At 46.8% G+C, this 14,277-nt stretch overlaps 1 protein-coding gene across 2 annotated transcripts in view; it reads right to left on the bottom strand.

Annotated features, from left to right (window-relative positions):
- The window catches only part of WIPF3 (WAS/WASL interacting protein family member 3), a 112,543-nt gene that overhangs the window by 14,710 nt on the left and 83,556 nt on the right, over positions 1 to 14,277 (bottom strand). For both annotated transcript variants that reach the window (XM_056117940.1, XM_056117941.1), the window contains exons 3-5: positions 10,979 to 11,111; positions 7,518 to 7,649; positions 700 to 1,287 (exon numbers count right to left, since the gene is read on the bottom strand). In XM_056117940.1, coding sequence (XP_055973915.1) covers positions 700 to 1,287; positions 7,518 to 7,649; positions 10,979 to 11,111 — 853 coding nt within the window. The remainder of the gene's footprint in view (positions 1 to 699; positions 1,288 to 7,517; positions 7,650 to 10,978; positions 11,112 to 14,277) is intronic.

The following is a 14,277-nucleotide window of genomic DNA, read 5'->3' as shown; positions in this document are numbered from 1 at the left end:
TGCCGCCCTCACCTCAGCACTGTGAAGGGGCACGATAATTAAAGGACAGAGTCTTTGGGTCCGGGAGGGGCTGTGGCAGATACCCAGGGGGAAGGGGGGTTTTCCTGTGTGTTTGCAAGAAGGACTGAGGGTTCGAGAGTGGGTTCAGATGTATTTAGAAGAACACAGAGAGGGACGAGGCCTCACCCCTACCAGAAACCAAAGTCATGGGGCTGGCTTACTCGGCCAAGTATCTTTGCTGCTGGACAAGTGAAAGAAGACTTCAGAGCTGGCTCAAAATATGACTTTCTTGAGTCAGCTCAAAATGTGCTTCTAATAAGGCAGGTTGCTCACCCAGTCCTCCGAGGTTGGGGATTGATGGGAGACAGACTAGGACAGGTCAGGCACAAGCCAAAGAATGTTTGCAAACAAAGTGTCACCCACAGCCCCTTGCACCTGGGAAGGGAGCAGGAGTTGAAGGGGACGGTGAGAACCAAGGGCAAGTCTCAACCGCCACCACTGCACAGAGGGAAAGGAGACCCCAGGGTCTGCACGGGCTGGGACTCTCTTGGCCTGGTTTTCCTATTTCTGAAGGAATTTCTCCGACACAGAGGCCTTGCTGCAGGTCTCGGCGAGAAGCCTCCATGCGACGCCAGTTCGAAACCCCGGGAGTCGGGGCGCTGGTGGACGGTGCCCACGTGCCGCCAGCAGGACGCTTACCTGGGCCGCGGCCAGGGCGTTTCTTCTGCACATAGGGCTGAGTCCCCGGGGGTCCGGGCTGCGCGCTGGGCTTGGCGGGCTGGGCCGGGTAGCAGGGGGACTTGGGGGGCAGTGGAGGTGGCGGTTCATTGCTGCTTGGTAAGGGAGGCGCCGGGCCCGAGGACCTGGGGGTGCAGGGAGCGTAGGCGGGCAGAGGGGGCGGCGGGGGCGGCTCGGGGGCCGGGCTGGCCGCGCCCCCCGCTAGCCCCGGGTTCCCGCAGGGCGGCAGCAGGGGCAGCGGCGGGGGAGCGGGCGGCAGCGGCAGCGGGGCCAGCTGGGCCTTCAGGGCCTTGTCACCCGGGAGCGGCGGCGGGGGCGGCGCGGCCGGAGGGTTTCCTTTGCTGGGGGGCCCCGATGGGGCCTTGATGGGGGACGGGGCGGGGAGCGGCGGGGGCGGCGGGGGCGCGGTGGGGGGCGCGGGCGCGGGCACCCCGGGGCGCGAGGGACCGGGCCTGGGGGAGGCGGTGGGCGTAGACGGGGCGCACGGAGCTTTGTTGGGTAGCCGCGGAGATGGCGCTCGGGAGCCAGGGGCCGGCCCTGTCCTGCCACCTGCAAGTGAGAGGAGGTGAATTAGCGAAGGAGGAGGGTCTGCGCGGGGTGGGGGCTTCCCGCAAGGCCACTGCTGCGCCTCCCCGGGGGACCCTGCGCTGCGCTCAGCCCCAGCTGCCCACAGCATCCTCCACGCTCACGCTCACACTCAGCCCTCTCCCTCCCTCCCTCCCTCCCTCCCTCCCACTCAAGCATCCCGTGGCCCCACAGCCCATCCTGCTGTGACCCCTCAGCTAGGCCAGTTCTGCCAAGAGCTTGGTTTCTGCGAGGCATAGCCGAAGCCCAAAGGGAAGGGTCACTCCGAAGGTGGAGTGTTGGGGCGGGAATGTCACAGAGCTCCCTGTCTCCCAGGGCCATCACCCCAGTGATCTTTCACCACATCACCCCAACTTGAAACCCACGCACTCTGCTGGCCGGACGCGTTCGTGCTTGGTGATTTCGTGCCTGAGCTGAGTGATGCAGCTGTGCATCCTTTCACCACACCCGGTTCCTCCTCACCCTTTCCTCTCCTGTATCTCCTGCCGACTGGTCCTGCAGTCACTGCCTCAGTTTGGCCTCAGAGCATCACTCTGTGCAGGGCAAGTAGTGTTTCTCTTACATAGAATACCCTGGAATACCCAAGTAGTGTTTCTCCTACATAGAATACCCTGGAATACACGTTCCTTATTCCAGGGAATTTTATACACACATACTTATAGGCATAAAAAATACTTATAGGCATATATTTTAGGTAGATGGTTTTTGGACCACATTCAGCTGCACCCAGGGCTTACTCCAGCCTCTGTGCTCAAGAATCACTCCTGGCAGTACTTAGAGGATCATGTTCAGTGCAAGGGTTTGAACCCTGGTCAGCTGCATGCAAGTACCTTACCCACTGTCTTATACCTCTGGTCCCCACCAGGGAATACAAATTTATAATCCCCATGAAAATATGTGAAGTCCACTAGAAAAATGGTTGCTTTCCTTTCAATGACTTCTTCTTCTATCTTTTATTTTTAATTTTTTAAATTATTATTATTAATATCATTATTGCTTTTTGGGTCACACCCAGCGATGCATAGGGGTTACTCCTGGCTCTGCACTCAGGAATTACTCCTGGCAGTGCTCAGGGGACCATATGGGATGCTGGGAATCGAACCCTGGTCAGTCGCGTGCAAGGCAAATGCCCTACCTGCTGTGCTATCGCTCCAGCCCCTTAATTATTATTATTTTTAACTTTTTTATTGAGTCACTGTGAGACGAGACAGACCCTTACAAATCTGTTCAGATTGGATTTCAGTCATACAGTATTCTAACACCTATTCCTCCACCAGATTTCACTTCTCCAAATTCTTATTGTGCTCTGTTCTGAGAATCCTTAGAAACATTAGGATACTATCATTATCATAGTAGGTAGAACATATATATATATATATATATATATATATATACACACACATGTGTATGTGCGCACGTGCGCGTGTGTGTGTTTGCGCGTTCTAAATGAATTGGAGCATCCGAAGAAGTATGGATGACTGATGACTTAGGGGCATTTGGTTTGGATACTTTCAAGTTTATTTGCCTTTGTCATTTTATATAGTTAAAAGATCACTGTCACTGTCACTGTCCTCCCGTTGTTCATCGATTTGCTCAAGCGGGCCCAGTAACGTCTCCATTGTGACACTGGTTACTGTGTTTGGCATATCGAATATGTCACGGGCAGCCTGCCAGGCTTTGCCATGCAGGCGGGACATTCTCGGTCGCTTGCCAGGCTCTCAAATTATAAGATGCCGCATAAAAAATATTTCTGTAGTTATTTTCCTCAGTAGTTCTGAAGTTGAAACATATTATTTGGTTGATAACTAATGGCCCTTAAGGTACATAAACTGAATTCTTAAAAAACAAAAAACAGTTGCTTCTCCTGACCACTATTTACTGGGTGTTGCAGATCAGGAAATACAGTTTCCATCTGAGATGATGAGCTCCAGCATCTGCTGACAGTTTTGAGCTTCTGAGTCTCCAGCGAGTTTCTCACCCCAGTGCTGACCAATAAAAGTGGAGTGTCAATGATGGTGATGAGTAGCGTCCAGGCAGGACCCTCTCTCTACCAGCCCCTTTCCTAGGACTCGGCTGCTGAATACCTGCTCCTGACACAGGCCAGGCATGTCCTCTCCTTTATTTTGAACGTTCATCAAGGTGGTTCTGGAGGAGGGTGTCTCTGAGCTGATGCACGGCCGGCCCCCTGCACCCTCCTTCCTCTGCTGACTGGCCTGCTGTGAAAGGCAGCCAAGGCCTTGCTAGCTGGTGCCAAGCAGAAGACCCGGCTCCCTCATCCCATGGATGGATCTTCCACCTGCAGTTCCAATATAAAGCCGGTCTAGGGGAGGTCAAGGTAGGCCACAAGGTAGGTAGGTCAAAGTAGGACTCCACAGGACAATGAAATGAAGCTGAGTACCCCAAATAGCACACACAGCCCAAAGCCACAGGGGACAGGAACAGGCAGGGCAGGGAACCAGCAGGCCCAGGGCCAGCTCCTAGTAAGGGCCACGAGGAGGGAGGAAGGATGGGAGGAGTCTTCCTTCACTGACACAAATGCTGGCCCCAGAAATCCAAACAGCAACACAAAAAGAAATGCAGTGTTTAAAAGGGGGAGGGGTGTCCAGATCAACCCTGGCCCCAAGGTATAGGGAAGAGAAAGAAAAAAAGAGTTGCAGGGAGGGGGAGGAGAAGGAGAGACAGATGAGAAGCAATGGGGGCCAGGTCAGGTCAGGTACAAAGGTGGTGGTAAGGAATGCCAGAGCTAGTAACAAGCTAGGAGCATTGGTCCACAGTCAGAAGCCTGCTCCAAGAGCTTGGGAAAAAGGGATTGGGGTAGAGAAGGGACCACTGTGTCAAAGATAGTTGGAAGTGATCACTCTGGATAAAAACTGGGAGCTGAAAGTAGGTAAAGGAACAAACATAATAAGCCCTCGGTATCTATATTGCAAAGCATAATGGGAGGTGGGGAGAAGTTCTTGTCATAAAGGCAGGCTGGGGGAGGGAGGATGGCAGGAGGGAAACTGAGGTAACTGGTGGTGGGAAATGGACACTGGTGGAGGGATGGGTATTGGAACATTGGAACATGACTGAAACCCCGTCATGAACAGCTTTGCATCTTTGTATCTCAGGGTGAGTCAAGTAAAAATTAAACAAAAACAAATAAATGAAAAAGAAATGATTGAGTGGGCCAGAGTGATAGTACAGTGGGGAAGGTGCTTGCCTTCTTGCACGTGGTTCACCTGGGTTCCACCCCTGACATCCCACGTGGTCCCCTGAGCAACACCAGGAGTAATTCCTAACTGTAGAGCCAGGAGTAATCCCTGAGTATGACCCCAAACCAAAAACCAAGACCAAAAAAAAAAAAAAGGTTGAGCCAAATATCCAAACCACAGAGTCAAAAACACTGAAATCCAGAGACCCAAACTTATAACAACCAAACTTAGAAAGGCGCCTGTGGAGAGGGCAGGCTGGAGGGGGGTTTGGGAGGAAACCTGGGAGCACTGGTGGGGGGAGTTGACACTGGTGGTGGGATCAATGCTGCAATACTGTATGTGTAAAACTCAACTATGAAAATCTTTGTAAATCACAGTGCTTTAATAATACATTTTATTGATTATTAATAATAAAATTATTCTTCATTATTAATAAAATAATAAAAGGGGGAAAGGCCTATATTAGTACAACAGGCAGCCTTGACTCATGGGACAGGAATCAGCTTTTAGGGTCTGAGAGCTATTGAGACACAATTCTATCCTCTTCTCTTAATCTGCTTACTTCTTGTCCTTTGTGGGGGTGGAGGGGGGACTCTGTGCTCTGGAATTACTCTTGGTGGGGCTCTAGAGACCATTTTCGTGCCGGAAATCAAACCAGGTCAGTACACGTGCACGTAGTATCTCTCCAGTTCCTAATCTGTGTATTTCTTTAACATTTTTTAATTCTTTTTTTATTGAACCAGAGTGAAATACACAATTACAAAGTTATTCATGACTGGGTTTCTGTCACACAACGTTCCAACACTGATCCCTTCTCTGTGTATTCTTAAAGTGCTTCCTCTGCCTGGATGTCTCCAGACACCTCCTGGTGACAGTATTCATCCTGTCTTATCTCAGTCATTTCTCTCAGAGCACCACACTAAGGCCAAGACTGCCTTTTGTGGGCCCTTTGGCTTTTTTTTTTTTAAATTTATTTATTGAATCGCTGTGGGAAAAGTTACAAAGCTTTCAGGTTTAGGCCTCAGTCATGCAAATATCAATCACGTTTCCCTTTACCAATACTTATTTTTCACCACAAAGAACCCCAATAAACCCCTACCCCCCACGGGCCCTTTGGCTTTTGTGGGGCCTTTTTGCCTTAATAACATTTTTCAAAATTATATCTGATATAAGTTCAATTTTATGACTGATCAGGACTGTAGCACTGAGAACTGTCCTCCCGTTGTTCATCGACTTGGCTCGAGTGGATCCAGTAACGTCTCCATCATGAGACTTGTTGTTAATTTGGTATATTGAATACATCATGGGTAGCTTGCCAGGCTTTGCCGTGAGGGCAAGACACTCTCGGTAGCTTGCTGGGCTCTCCAAGAGGGGTGGAGGAATCGAACTTGGGTCAGTCACATGGGCCGCGTGCAAGGCAAACACCCTACCCACTGTGCTATCGCTCTAGCCCCTATTTTAAAATTTTCAGCATAGATAGGGACATGAAAAAGACCTCTGAAAAACATTCTACTTGGATCTCAAAGCCTCCTAGAACTGGTATCTTTGCTGGACTTTATTAGTAGGTGATGGTAACAAATGCATCTCTTAACATCAGTACCAGGCAGAGATCACTAGGGAGGAAACCAAGTCACAGGGGCAGAATATTCTATCCCAATTGTGTTTGGGGTCGGTTATTGTTCACTGGATGAGTAACACTCCTGGGGTTCATTCTGCTTCATGACTCAAGGCACAAGGAAAACCCTTTATACAATCAATGTATACTTACTCAACTTTAATGCAATACTTTAAAAGAACCTGCCACCCACCAGAACACAAGTGATCACAGAAGAATGTTGAAATTATGACCTGGACTACTCACTCAGCCCTAATTCAAGAGTCTCTGAAATGGGGTTCGTAGCATTTCTCATTAGGAGATGCCACTGTACCATCCTTTTTTCTGGGCTGAACTTGTGACTTGTTTAAGACAAAAGGATGTGGAAGAACACTAAGGAAAGCTTCAAGAAACTATATTTACTTATTTTATTCCTGGCTGGAACCCTGTCATGCCATGAAAATAAACCCTGGGGCCCGGAAAGACTGTATAGTGGATAGGGCACTTGCCTTGCACTTGGTCCTCCCCAGTTAGATCCTGGTCACCAGATATGTGCCCCAGAGCGCTGCTAGGAATGATCCCTGGGCACAGAGCCAGGAGTAATCCCTGAGCACTGCCAGTTGTGGCTCAAAAAAACAAAAAGGAAGGAAAGTAGGAAGGAAGGAAGGAAGGAAGGAAGGAAAGAAGGGAGGGAGGAAGGAAAATAGGAAGGAAGGAAGGGAGAGAGGAAGAAAGGAAAATAGGAAGGAAGGAAGGAAGGAAGGAAGGAAGGAAGGAAGGAAGGAAGGAAGGGGAGAGGAAGAAAATTAGGAAAGAGGAAAGAAGGAAAATAGGAAGGAAGGAAATAGCCACCTGCACAGTCTTTTAGTTATTGCGAGACCACTGGCTTGATAAAGTCAGTTGTCCCAGCTAAGACTCCAGAGATATAAGGAAGAAATTAAGAACACCATCTCCCTACCTGTGGGAACCCAGCTGAGACCAACTGTCTACATTGTCAACCACAGATGGTAGACAAATTACTATTTAAAACCTCTGCATCTTAAGGGTATTTTGTCACACAGCAATATGATGATTGAGAAATAGTAAAACCCACACATTCCCAATGAGTTTAGAGTAACATCACTGATCTTTCACTGTAATTTGCAACTTGGCTCTATGCTTTGCAGTCTGGGTTAGATTACACAATTGTAAACACAACACACTACATTAAACTAATCTTTAATGAGCCACATGGAAAGACTGAAATAGGAAGGCAACATGCTTTGGAAATGGTCAGGACTTTTGGTTCCCAATATACCTCCAACTGTATGTTCACTAAGAACACTTACCTGGGAGGTGAGGACTGTCCAGCAGTTTTCCATGATAAGGAATAGGCCAGTTATGAGGCCAATTTATGTTCTTCTTACCTGATCCATCTCTCTGGCCTGCTGGTCGTAGAACAGGAAAGCCCCCCGCAAACAGATCTCCCAGGGCTGGGGGCGTGCTTCCTCCTCGTGGAGTTGTGGCACCTCCTCCTTCTTTGTTTGTTCCTTTTGAACCTTTAGAGAGAAGCATCGAGTTGACATGGGCTTGTGAGCAGAGTTGAGCAACAGATTCTTACCATGGCCATGCTGGACACAGCCCATAGCAGTTAATTTCCTGTCTCTAAGGTCACTTGGTGTCTTGGTGCCTCCTGCATCGATTCTCTGCATAATTCTGTGCCCAAGCATAGCTGTGAGTCTCTCTGGGCCACCAGTGCCAACTTCTCTCCAGAGTGCCCAGATATTAGAAATTGAGCTCCCATTTGACCCAGCAGTACCACTCATGAGAATATATCCCAGAGAGACAAAAATGTATAGTCAAAATGACATGTGCACTTGTATGTTCATTACTGCACTGTTCACAATAGCCAAAATCTGGAAAAAACACAAGTGCCCAAGAACAGATGACTGGTTAAAGAAACTTTGGTACATCTACAAATGGAATACTATGCAGCAGTTAGAAAAGATGAAGTCATGAAATTTGCAAACAAGTGGTTCTACATGAAAAGTATCATGCTAAGTGAAATGAGTCAGAAAAACAGGGACAGACATAGAAAGACTGCAATCATCTGGGGAATATAAAGTAACAGAATGGGAGAAGAACACTCAAGAATAGTTGAGATAAGTACCAAGAGGTCTGCTTCATGGCTTGGAAGCTGGCAGCACATGCTGGGGCAAAAGGCAGCTCAGATAGGGAAAGGAACACCAAGGGTGTTTGGAGGACTCGATCGGGATGCGAGACACATGGTGAAAGTAGACTATAGACCGAACATGATGGCCACTCAATACCTCTATTGTAAACCACAACCCCCTAAAGGAAAGAGAGAGCAAAAGGGAATGCCCTGCCATAGCGGTGGGTGGGGTAGGGGGGTACTGGGGGTGGGTGGGAAGGCTACTTGGTTCATTGGTGGGGGAGAATGGGTACTGGTGAAGGGATGGGTACTGAATTATTGTATAACTGAAACCCAAACACAAAAATATGTAAGTCTACAACTGTACCTCATGGTGTTTCACTAATATAAATAAGTAAGTAAAGTAAAGGTCCTCCCGTTGTTGATCATCGATTTGCTCAAGTGGGCCCAGTAACGTCTCCATTGAAGACTTTGTTGTTACTGTGTTTGGCATATCGAATACGTCACGGGGAGCTTGCCAGGCTCTGCTGTGAGGGCGAGATACTCTCAGTAGCTTGCCGGGCTCTCCGAGAGGGGCAGAGGAATCGAACTCGGGTTGGCCATGTTGGCTGCGTGCAAGGCAAACGCCCTACCGAATGCGCCCGATGTTGTCTGATCTCGGAAGCTAAGCAGGGTCGGGTCTGGTTAGTACTTGGATAGGATGAATACAAATAAAATAAAATAAAATAAAATATTTTTTTAAAAAAGAGTGCCCAGATACTGCTGAGTGACCCCTTTCCCAAGAGAGCACACAGACATTGTAGGTGGAAAGTCAACCCCATTTTCAACCTTGCTGTGGGTGGGGGATAAGACAGAGAAAACCCAATTATCAAATGTAATCAGTAATTGAACTGCTTTTCCAGAAGAGCAAGCAGGAAGTGACAGCCTATGGTGATTTTTGCCTTGACATTTTTCATCTCTGTCCCTTGGTTCTCACTCCTGTATCCCTGTGCTTTTTCTTCCCTGGGAAGTAGAAGCTATAGACAGAGCCCCTGTGAAGAGACGTCACTAGTTCTGGTCTTTGGGAAATGTGGATACTGATTATATACAATAAGAAAATGTTTAGCTTGTAAGGATTCTTGGCAGAGAATGTTCGGAAGTTGAAGCTACAGATGCATGCAGACATCAAGGTGTAGTGTCTACTGGTGGATAAAAGTGGCCAGATGAATCAGAGTATTAATAGCATACATTCCCTACTCACTGGAAGGATTACCAAGTGTGTGGGAAAAAATTAACCTAGCTGTTAGCTGGGATTTTATGGATCTAACCCAGAAACTTACTTTTATTATAATCAATGTGGAAAACCATCTTAAAAATAATTGTTTTACTTTTGTGTACTGGCATATATAGACAGATAGTTACAATTATGTTTGGGGCTATCTTTGAGAATTACCATCATGCATTATTGCAAAAGGTATGTATACCTTACATTGAAAATAGTTTTCATGTACTATTGCAACCTTCAACAAACTTGACCCAAAACAAAAGAAACTATTATTATCTATTGCAGCGATAGCACAGCGATAGAGCATTTGCTTTGTGTGAGGCCGACCTGGCCAAGCCAGGTTTGATTCCTCCGCCCCTCTCGGAGAGCCCAGCAAGCTACTGAGAGTATCTCGCTTGCGTGGCAAAGCCTGGCAAGCTACTGTGACGTATTCGATATGCCAAACACAGTAACAAGTCTCACAATGGAGACATTACTGGGCCCGCTCGAGCAAATAGATGAACAGTGGGAGGACAGTGCTACAGTGCTACAGTCTTACAATACAATAATCTAGAGAAAAGTCATTGCCATTGCAAAAAATCATAAAGAGAAAATATATTTACAAAATGTTATACGGAAAATTTGTGTCATCTGTTTTCAAGATGAAGTATCTGTCAGTCCCTACATCAATATTGTTTCATGATACAAAACATGACAGATGTTACACATGTTATGAATGCTAGGCATTGAAAATGAAAGATAATGTAGAAAAGAAATCCATATTTTTACTTATTTATAGGCACAGTGATTCATGCTTAGATGATCTCTAAAATATTTTCCTATTTATTTAAAAACTCTTTGTCAGTGAACCGGTGCAGTTCAAACCAGTGTGGTCACCTTCACAACCCAATAAGAAGGAATAAGATACTGATCCGTGCTAATGCACAGAAAGACTTAGAAAGCATTATTCCAAGTGCAAAGACTCAGACACAAATGACTATCAACACTGCATGATTCCATTTACAGAAAATATCCCAAATAAGCAAATCCACAGAGGCAGAATGAAGATCTAGTAGTTTCCAGTGACAGAGGACAGTCAGCATTCACTCATGAGTATGAGATTTTCTCAGGGGTGATTAAGGTGTTCTGGAACTGGAGAGGGGGCTGGGGTTCAGTCACTTAAATGCATATGTGTCACCAAACTAGATACTTAACATGATGAATTTCATAGTATATGTGTTTGGCCACAATAAAAGTTATCTCCCCCCACAGTGGTTTTAGACATTTGAAAAGTAATGGAAGATATGCTATAAGCCATCAGCAGACTTGGGAGGGAAGCTCTGATTGGCTGGCCCACGTGGGCTGTCCAGGGACCAGGTCTGAGCTGACCAGATGTATCTTTGGTAACAGAGGTGTCCCTTGCTCTGAGCAAGCCTTTGGCTCCCAGCAGGCCCACCTGGCTGCTGACTTACTCTCAATTTGCGGGGCACTTCGGTCATTGATCTGCGTGACTTTCCGTAGGCGAGTTCCTTGTTGGATGTCAGCCAATAGTGCACTCCGACCTTTAAGATCTGCCTTCCTCAAGCTGGGAGTGTCTGTGCTTATCTGTAACAGAGAAAAAGCGATATGATGATAAGGGCAGGTAACATTTGCAGGTCAGCCAACTTTGTGACTGCTGTAAGGCCTACCCCACTGCCCTGCCAAGGCCCATTTCAACAATGCAGACACCATCAATCTTGGAGGCTCCCTCCTGCACACCCCTCTTTCCCTGGGGACCTACAGGGGCCTCCTTACTAAGCTCGAACTCCCAAGGTACCCAAATCATAGACCACTTTCTCCTCTCCTAGGTGACCTCCATCCACATCCTAGGCTTCTGCTTCTGTGTTATGGTCCCTGCTTCTAGGATCTGAGTGGTCACCTGGTCTCGTGTCTCCTCTCTGCCTGTCGTGGATCAATCCTCTGATCACTCAGCTTAGTGATTGAGGTTGGTTCTGTCATACTGTCTCATTCCAGGTTATTCAGAGTGGTACCGAGTTAGGCTCAGGTCTAGTACTCATGACCTTCCTGTGGCTGGGCAGCCCATAGGTCTCATCACTGAAGCAGAATCAACCTCCAGAAATCATCCCTTAAACATTATCCCTTCAGAGACCTTTTCTCATTCCCAATCTAAATAAGTCTATGATTATTTTCTCTCAGGGTACCATTTTTCTTTCTTTAAATTTTAGCATGAAGGAAGTACAAAATGTATTTCTATTTGTGCATTCCATTGCCAACATTTCTACCTGAGGTCTTGAACTTGAGGCTCACCCCAATTTTCTATATTAGGAAGAAAGGTCTTATTTGTGTGGTTTACTAATATGGCTCCAGAGAGCAGGACAGGCTTTGGCTCAGAGAGGCTTAATAACTACTCACTGACCAAGTGAGTGGGTCAGTGAGTGAACAGGGGCCGGGGGAGCTGGCCTTGCCTTAGGGTACAGACCTGACACAGGGGCAGGACATACATCAAGGCCTTCTGCAGTGCAGGACTGAGCCTTTAAGGAATCCCAATCTGAGAGGACTATCCCGTGAGCTCAGAAATGGTTCTGTTTGTTAGGCTGCACCATATCCTGGGAAACGGGAGCCTTAGCTGTTCCTGAAGATGGACAGACATGCTCTGAGCAGGTTCTGTTCTGGCCAGACTTGTTGCCCCAAAAGCCACAGCCTGCCTCTCCAGCATCGCCATGTAGAAACCAGGCACTTGGCTGTGGCTTCCAGGCTCTGAGCCTGCCTGGCTTTGGCTTCCTCCTTCACTCTGACACAAATCTCACACACACGCTGTAAGGCACAAGCACACAAGCATCACAGATGGGAGCATTCGTGTCGTCTGGAAATATTCTTTCTGTACCATTATGAGTTCATGGATGGGCTGGAGTGATAGCACAGTGGGTAGGCCATTTGCTTTGCATGTGGCCCGACCCGGGTTCAATTCCCAACATCCAATATGGTCCCCTGAGCAAGGCCAGGAGTAATTCCTGAGTGCATGAACCAGGAGTAACCCCTGTGCATTGCTGGGTGTGACCCAGCAAGCAAAAAAAACAAAAACAAAAAAACAAAAAGAGTTCATGGATGATGGTCAACAAAAGATATGGGCCAGGACTTTGCCTTGCAATGTCCCACGAAACAAAAAAAAAGCAAAATCCAAGAGAACCACGAGGAAGGTCCCAAACTTAATGGCATGCATATTTTAAGGGAAACAAATATTTGGCAAGATATTCCTCAGACAACATGCTTTTTAAAAAGTCTCTGAGTCATTAAAATCAATTCACCATTTTAAACTGCAAAGTGTTCAGAATTTTTAAAAAGTCTCATTTTATTTATAAATAATTAATGATCAGATGAAGCGACCAGCAGAAATATGGACTTTTTTTGTGAAACTCCAGCATGCGAGGCTTGCACAGTGGTGGAAGTAGTTTTAATGATTTTGTTGTTGTTGTTTTGTTTTGGGGCCACATTAGGTGATGCTTAGAGGTGAATCCTGACTCAGGAATTAACTCTTGGCAGTGCTCAGGCAAGCATCCTACCTTCTGTACTATCTCTTCAGCCCCAAGGAGAAAGTACTTTGTAATCTTCCTAGTTACAAGATAAAGATCTCAGAAGTTTATTTGGATAGTCAAAGTGTGATTCAAGGCATTAACCTTGAGGAAGGGTAGAACAAGGCATTCCTCTATGCAAAGGAGGAGCTGTGGACATATGGGGGCCTGGGTGGGGGTGGGGAGTGGGAGAAGGTTGTTGTCATTTCATCTACTTTTAAACAATATTATTGATGACCAACCTATATCCCCATTCCCTGACACTACCCACTTCAAACTTTGAAAGGGGAGACTTGTGAAGTCAAGGATAGTGTTTGTCCTTGGATTATGGATTTCACTTTTAGTTCCTACTGAGCATAGGTCTCAATTCATTCTTAATGAATCCGTGTGAAAAATATGTTGTCAAATCTCTTCCAAAATGTTAAAAAGGAAATGACGAGTCACATTTAAACTTCCAGGAGGCAGTTCAACTTGTGGGACTAAATCAGACGCTGACTTCTTGTGTTGCATCCCACTAGAGGGCTCTTCAGCCCTTCAGACAACTCGGCTAGTCAGGTCTCTCCCAGGAGACAAGAAAGAACAGCTCTCTTCAGGGCTAATGTGGCCACATCTATATTTAAGTTTAGTGCGTTTAGTACAAAAGGACATCTAAGGACATTTGTACATCAAAGACTGTGACACAGTGATGGTCATTTCTTCTCCATCTGCGAACTTTACTAATGATACATCCTTGGTTGGCTCTGTTAAAGCCTACAATGCTAACTAAGAACTCCTGTTTCTGTGGTAACAGGATGCAGACGCAGGAAATCTTTTCAAATATTCACCAAATATCTTGTTCCCTTTAAATACTGAAAACTTCATTAAGCCACTGCAAGGAGAGAAAAACGCATTCCCCAAGGCAATATCTGCTCCAACCAAGAAAGCGAAACATCACTTCTAAGTTTGCTCTTGTTCTCTCTCCACTTCCCTTCCCTGGATTGTGGGGTGCTGGGGCCACACACAATTTGCAGCACTCAGAGTGTGCTGGGTGTCACACCAGTAAAGTTGGCAAAGGCATTCCATGGTGGGTGAGGTGCCAGGGCACGGAAGTTACAACCTTACATGTTCAAGTCTCATTCCCAAGTCCCCTTGCCCTAGGACTTAACAGTGTTGAGGGTGACAATTTGCCAGATTTTCCAGGAACAAACTTAGAAGAGCCAAGT

This window comes from Sorex fumeus, unplaced genomic scaffold (assembly GCF_029834395.1).
Source record: "Sorex fumeus unplaced genomic scaffold, SorFum_2.1 ptg000037l, whole genome shotgun sequence".
Classification (NCBI taxonomy): Eukaryota; Metazoa; Chordata; class Mammalia; order Eulipotyphla; family Soricidae; genus Sorex; species Sorex fumeus.
This window is presented reverse-complemented; position numbering and strand designations above follow the sequence as displayed.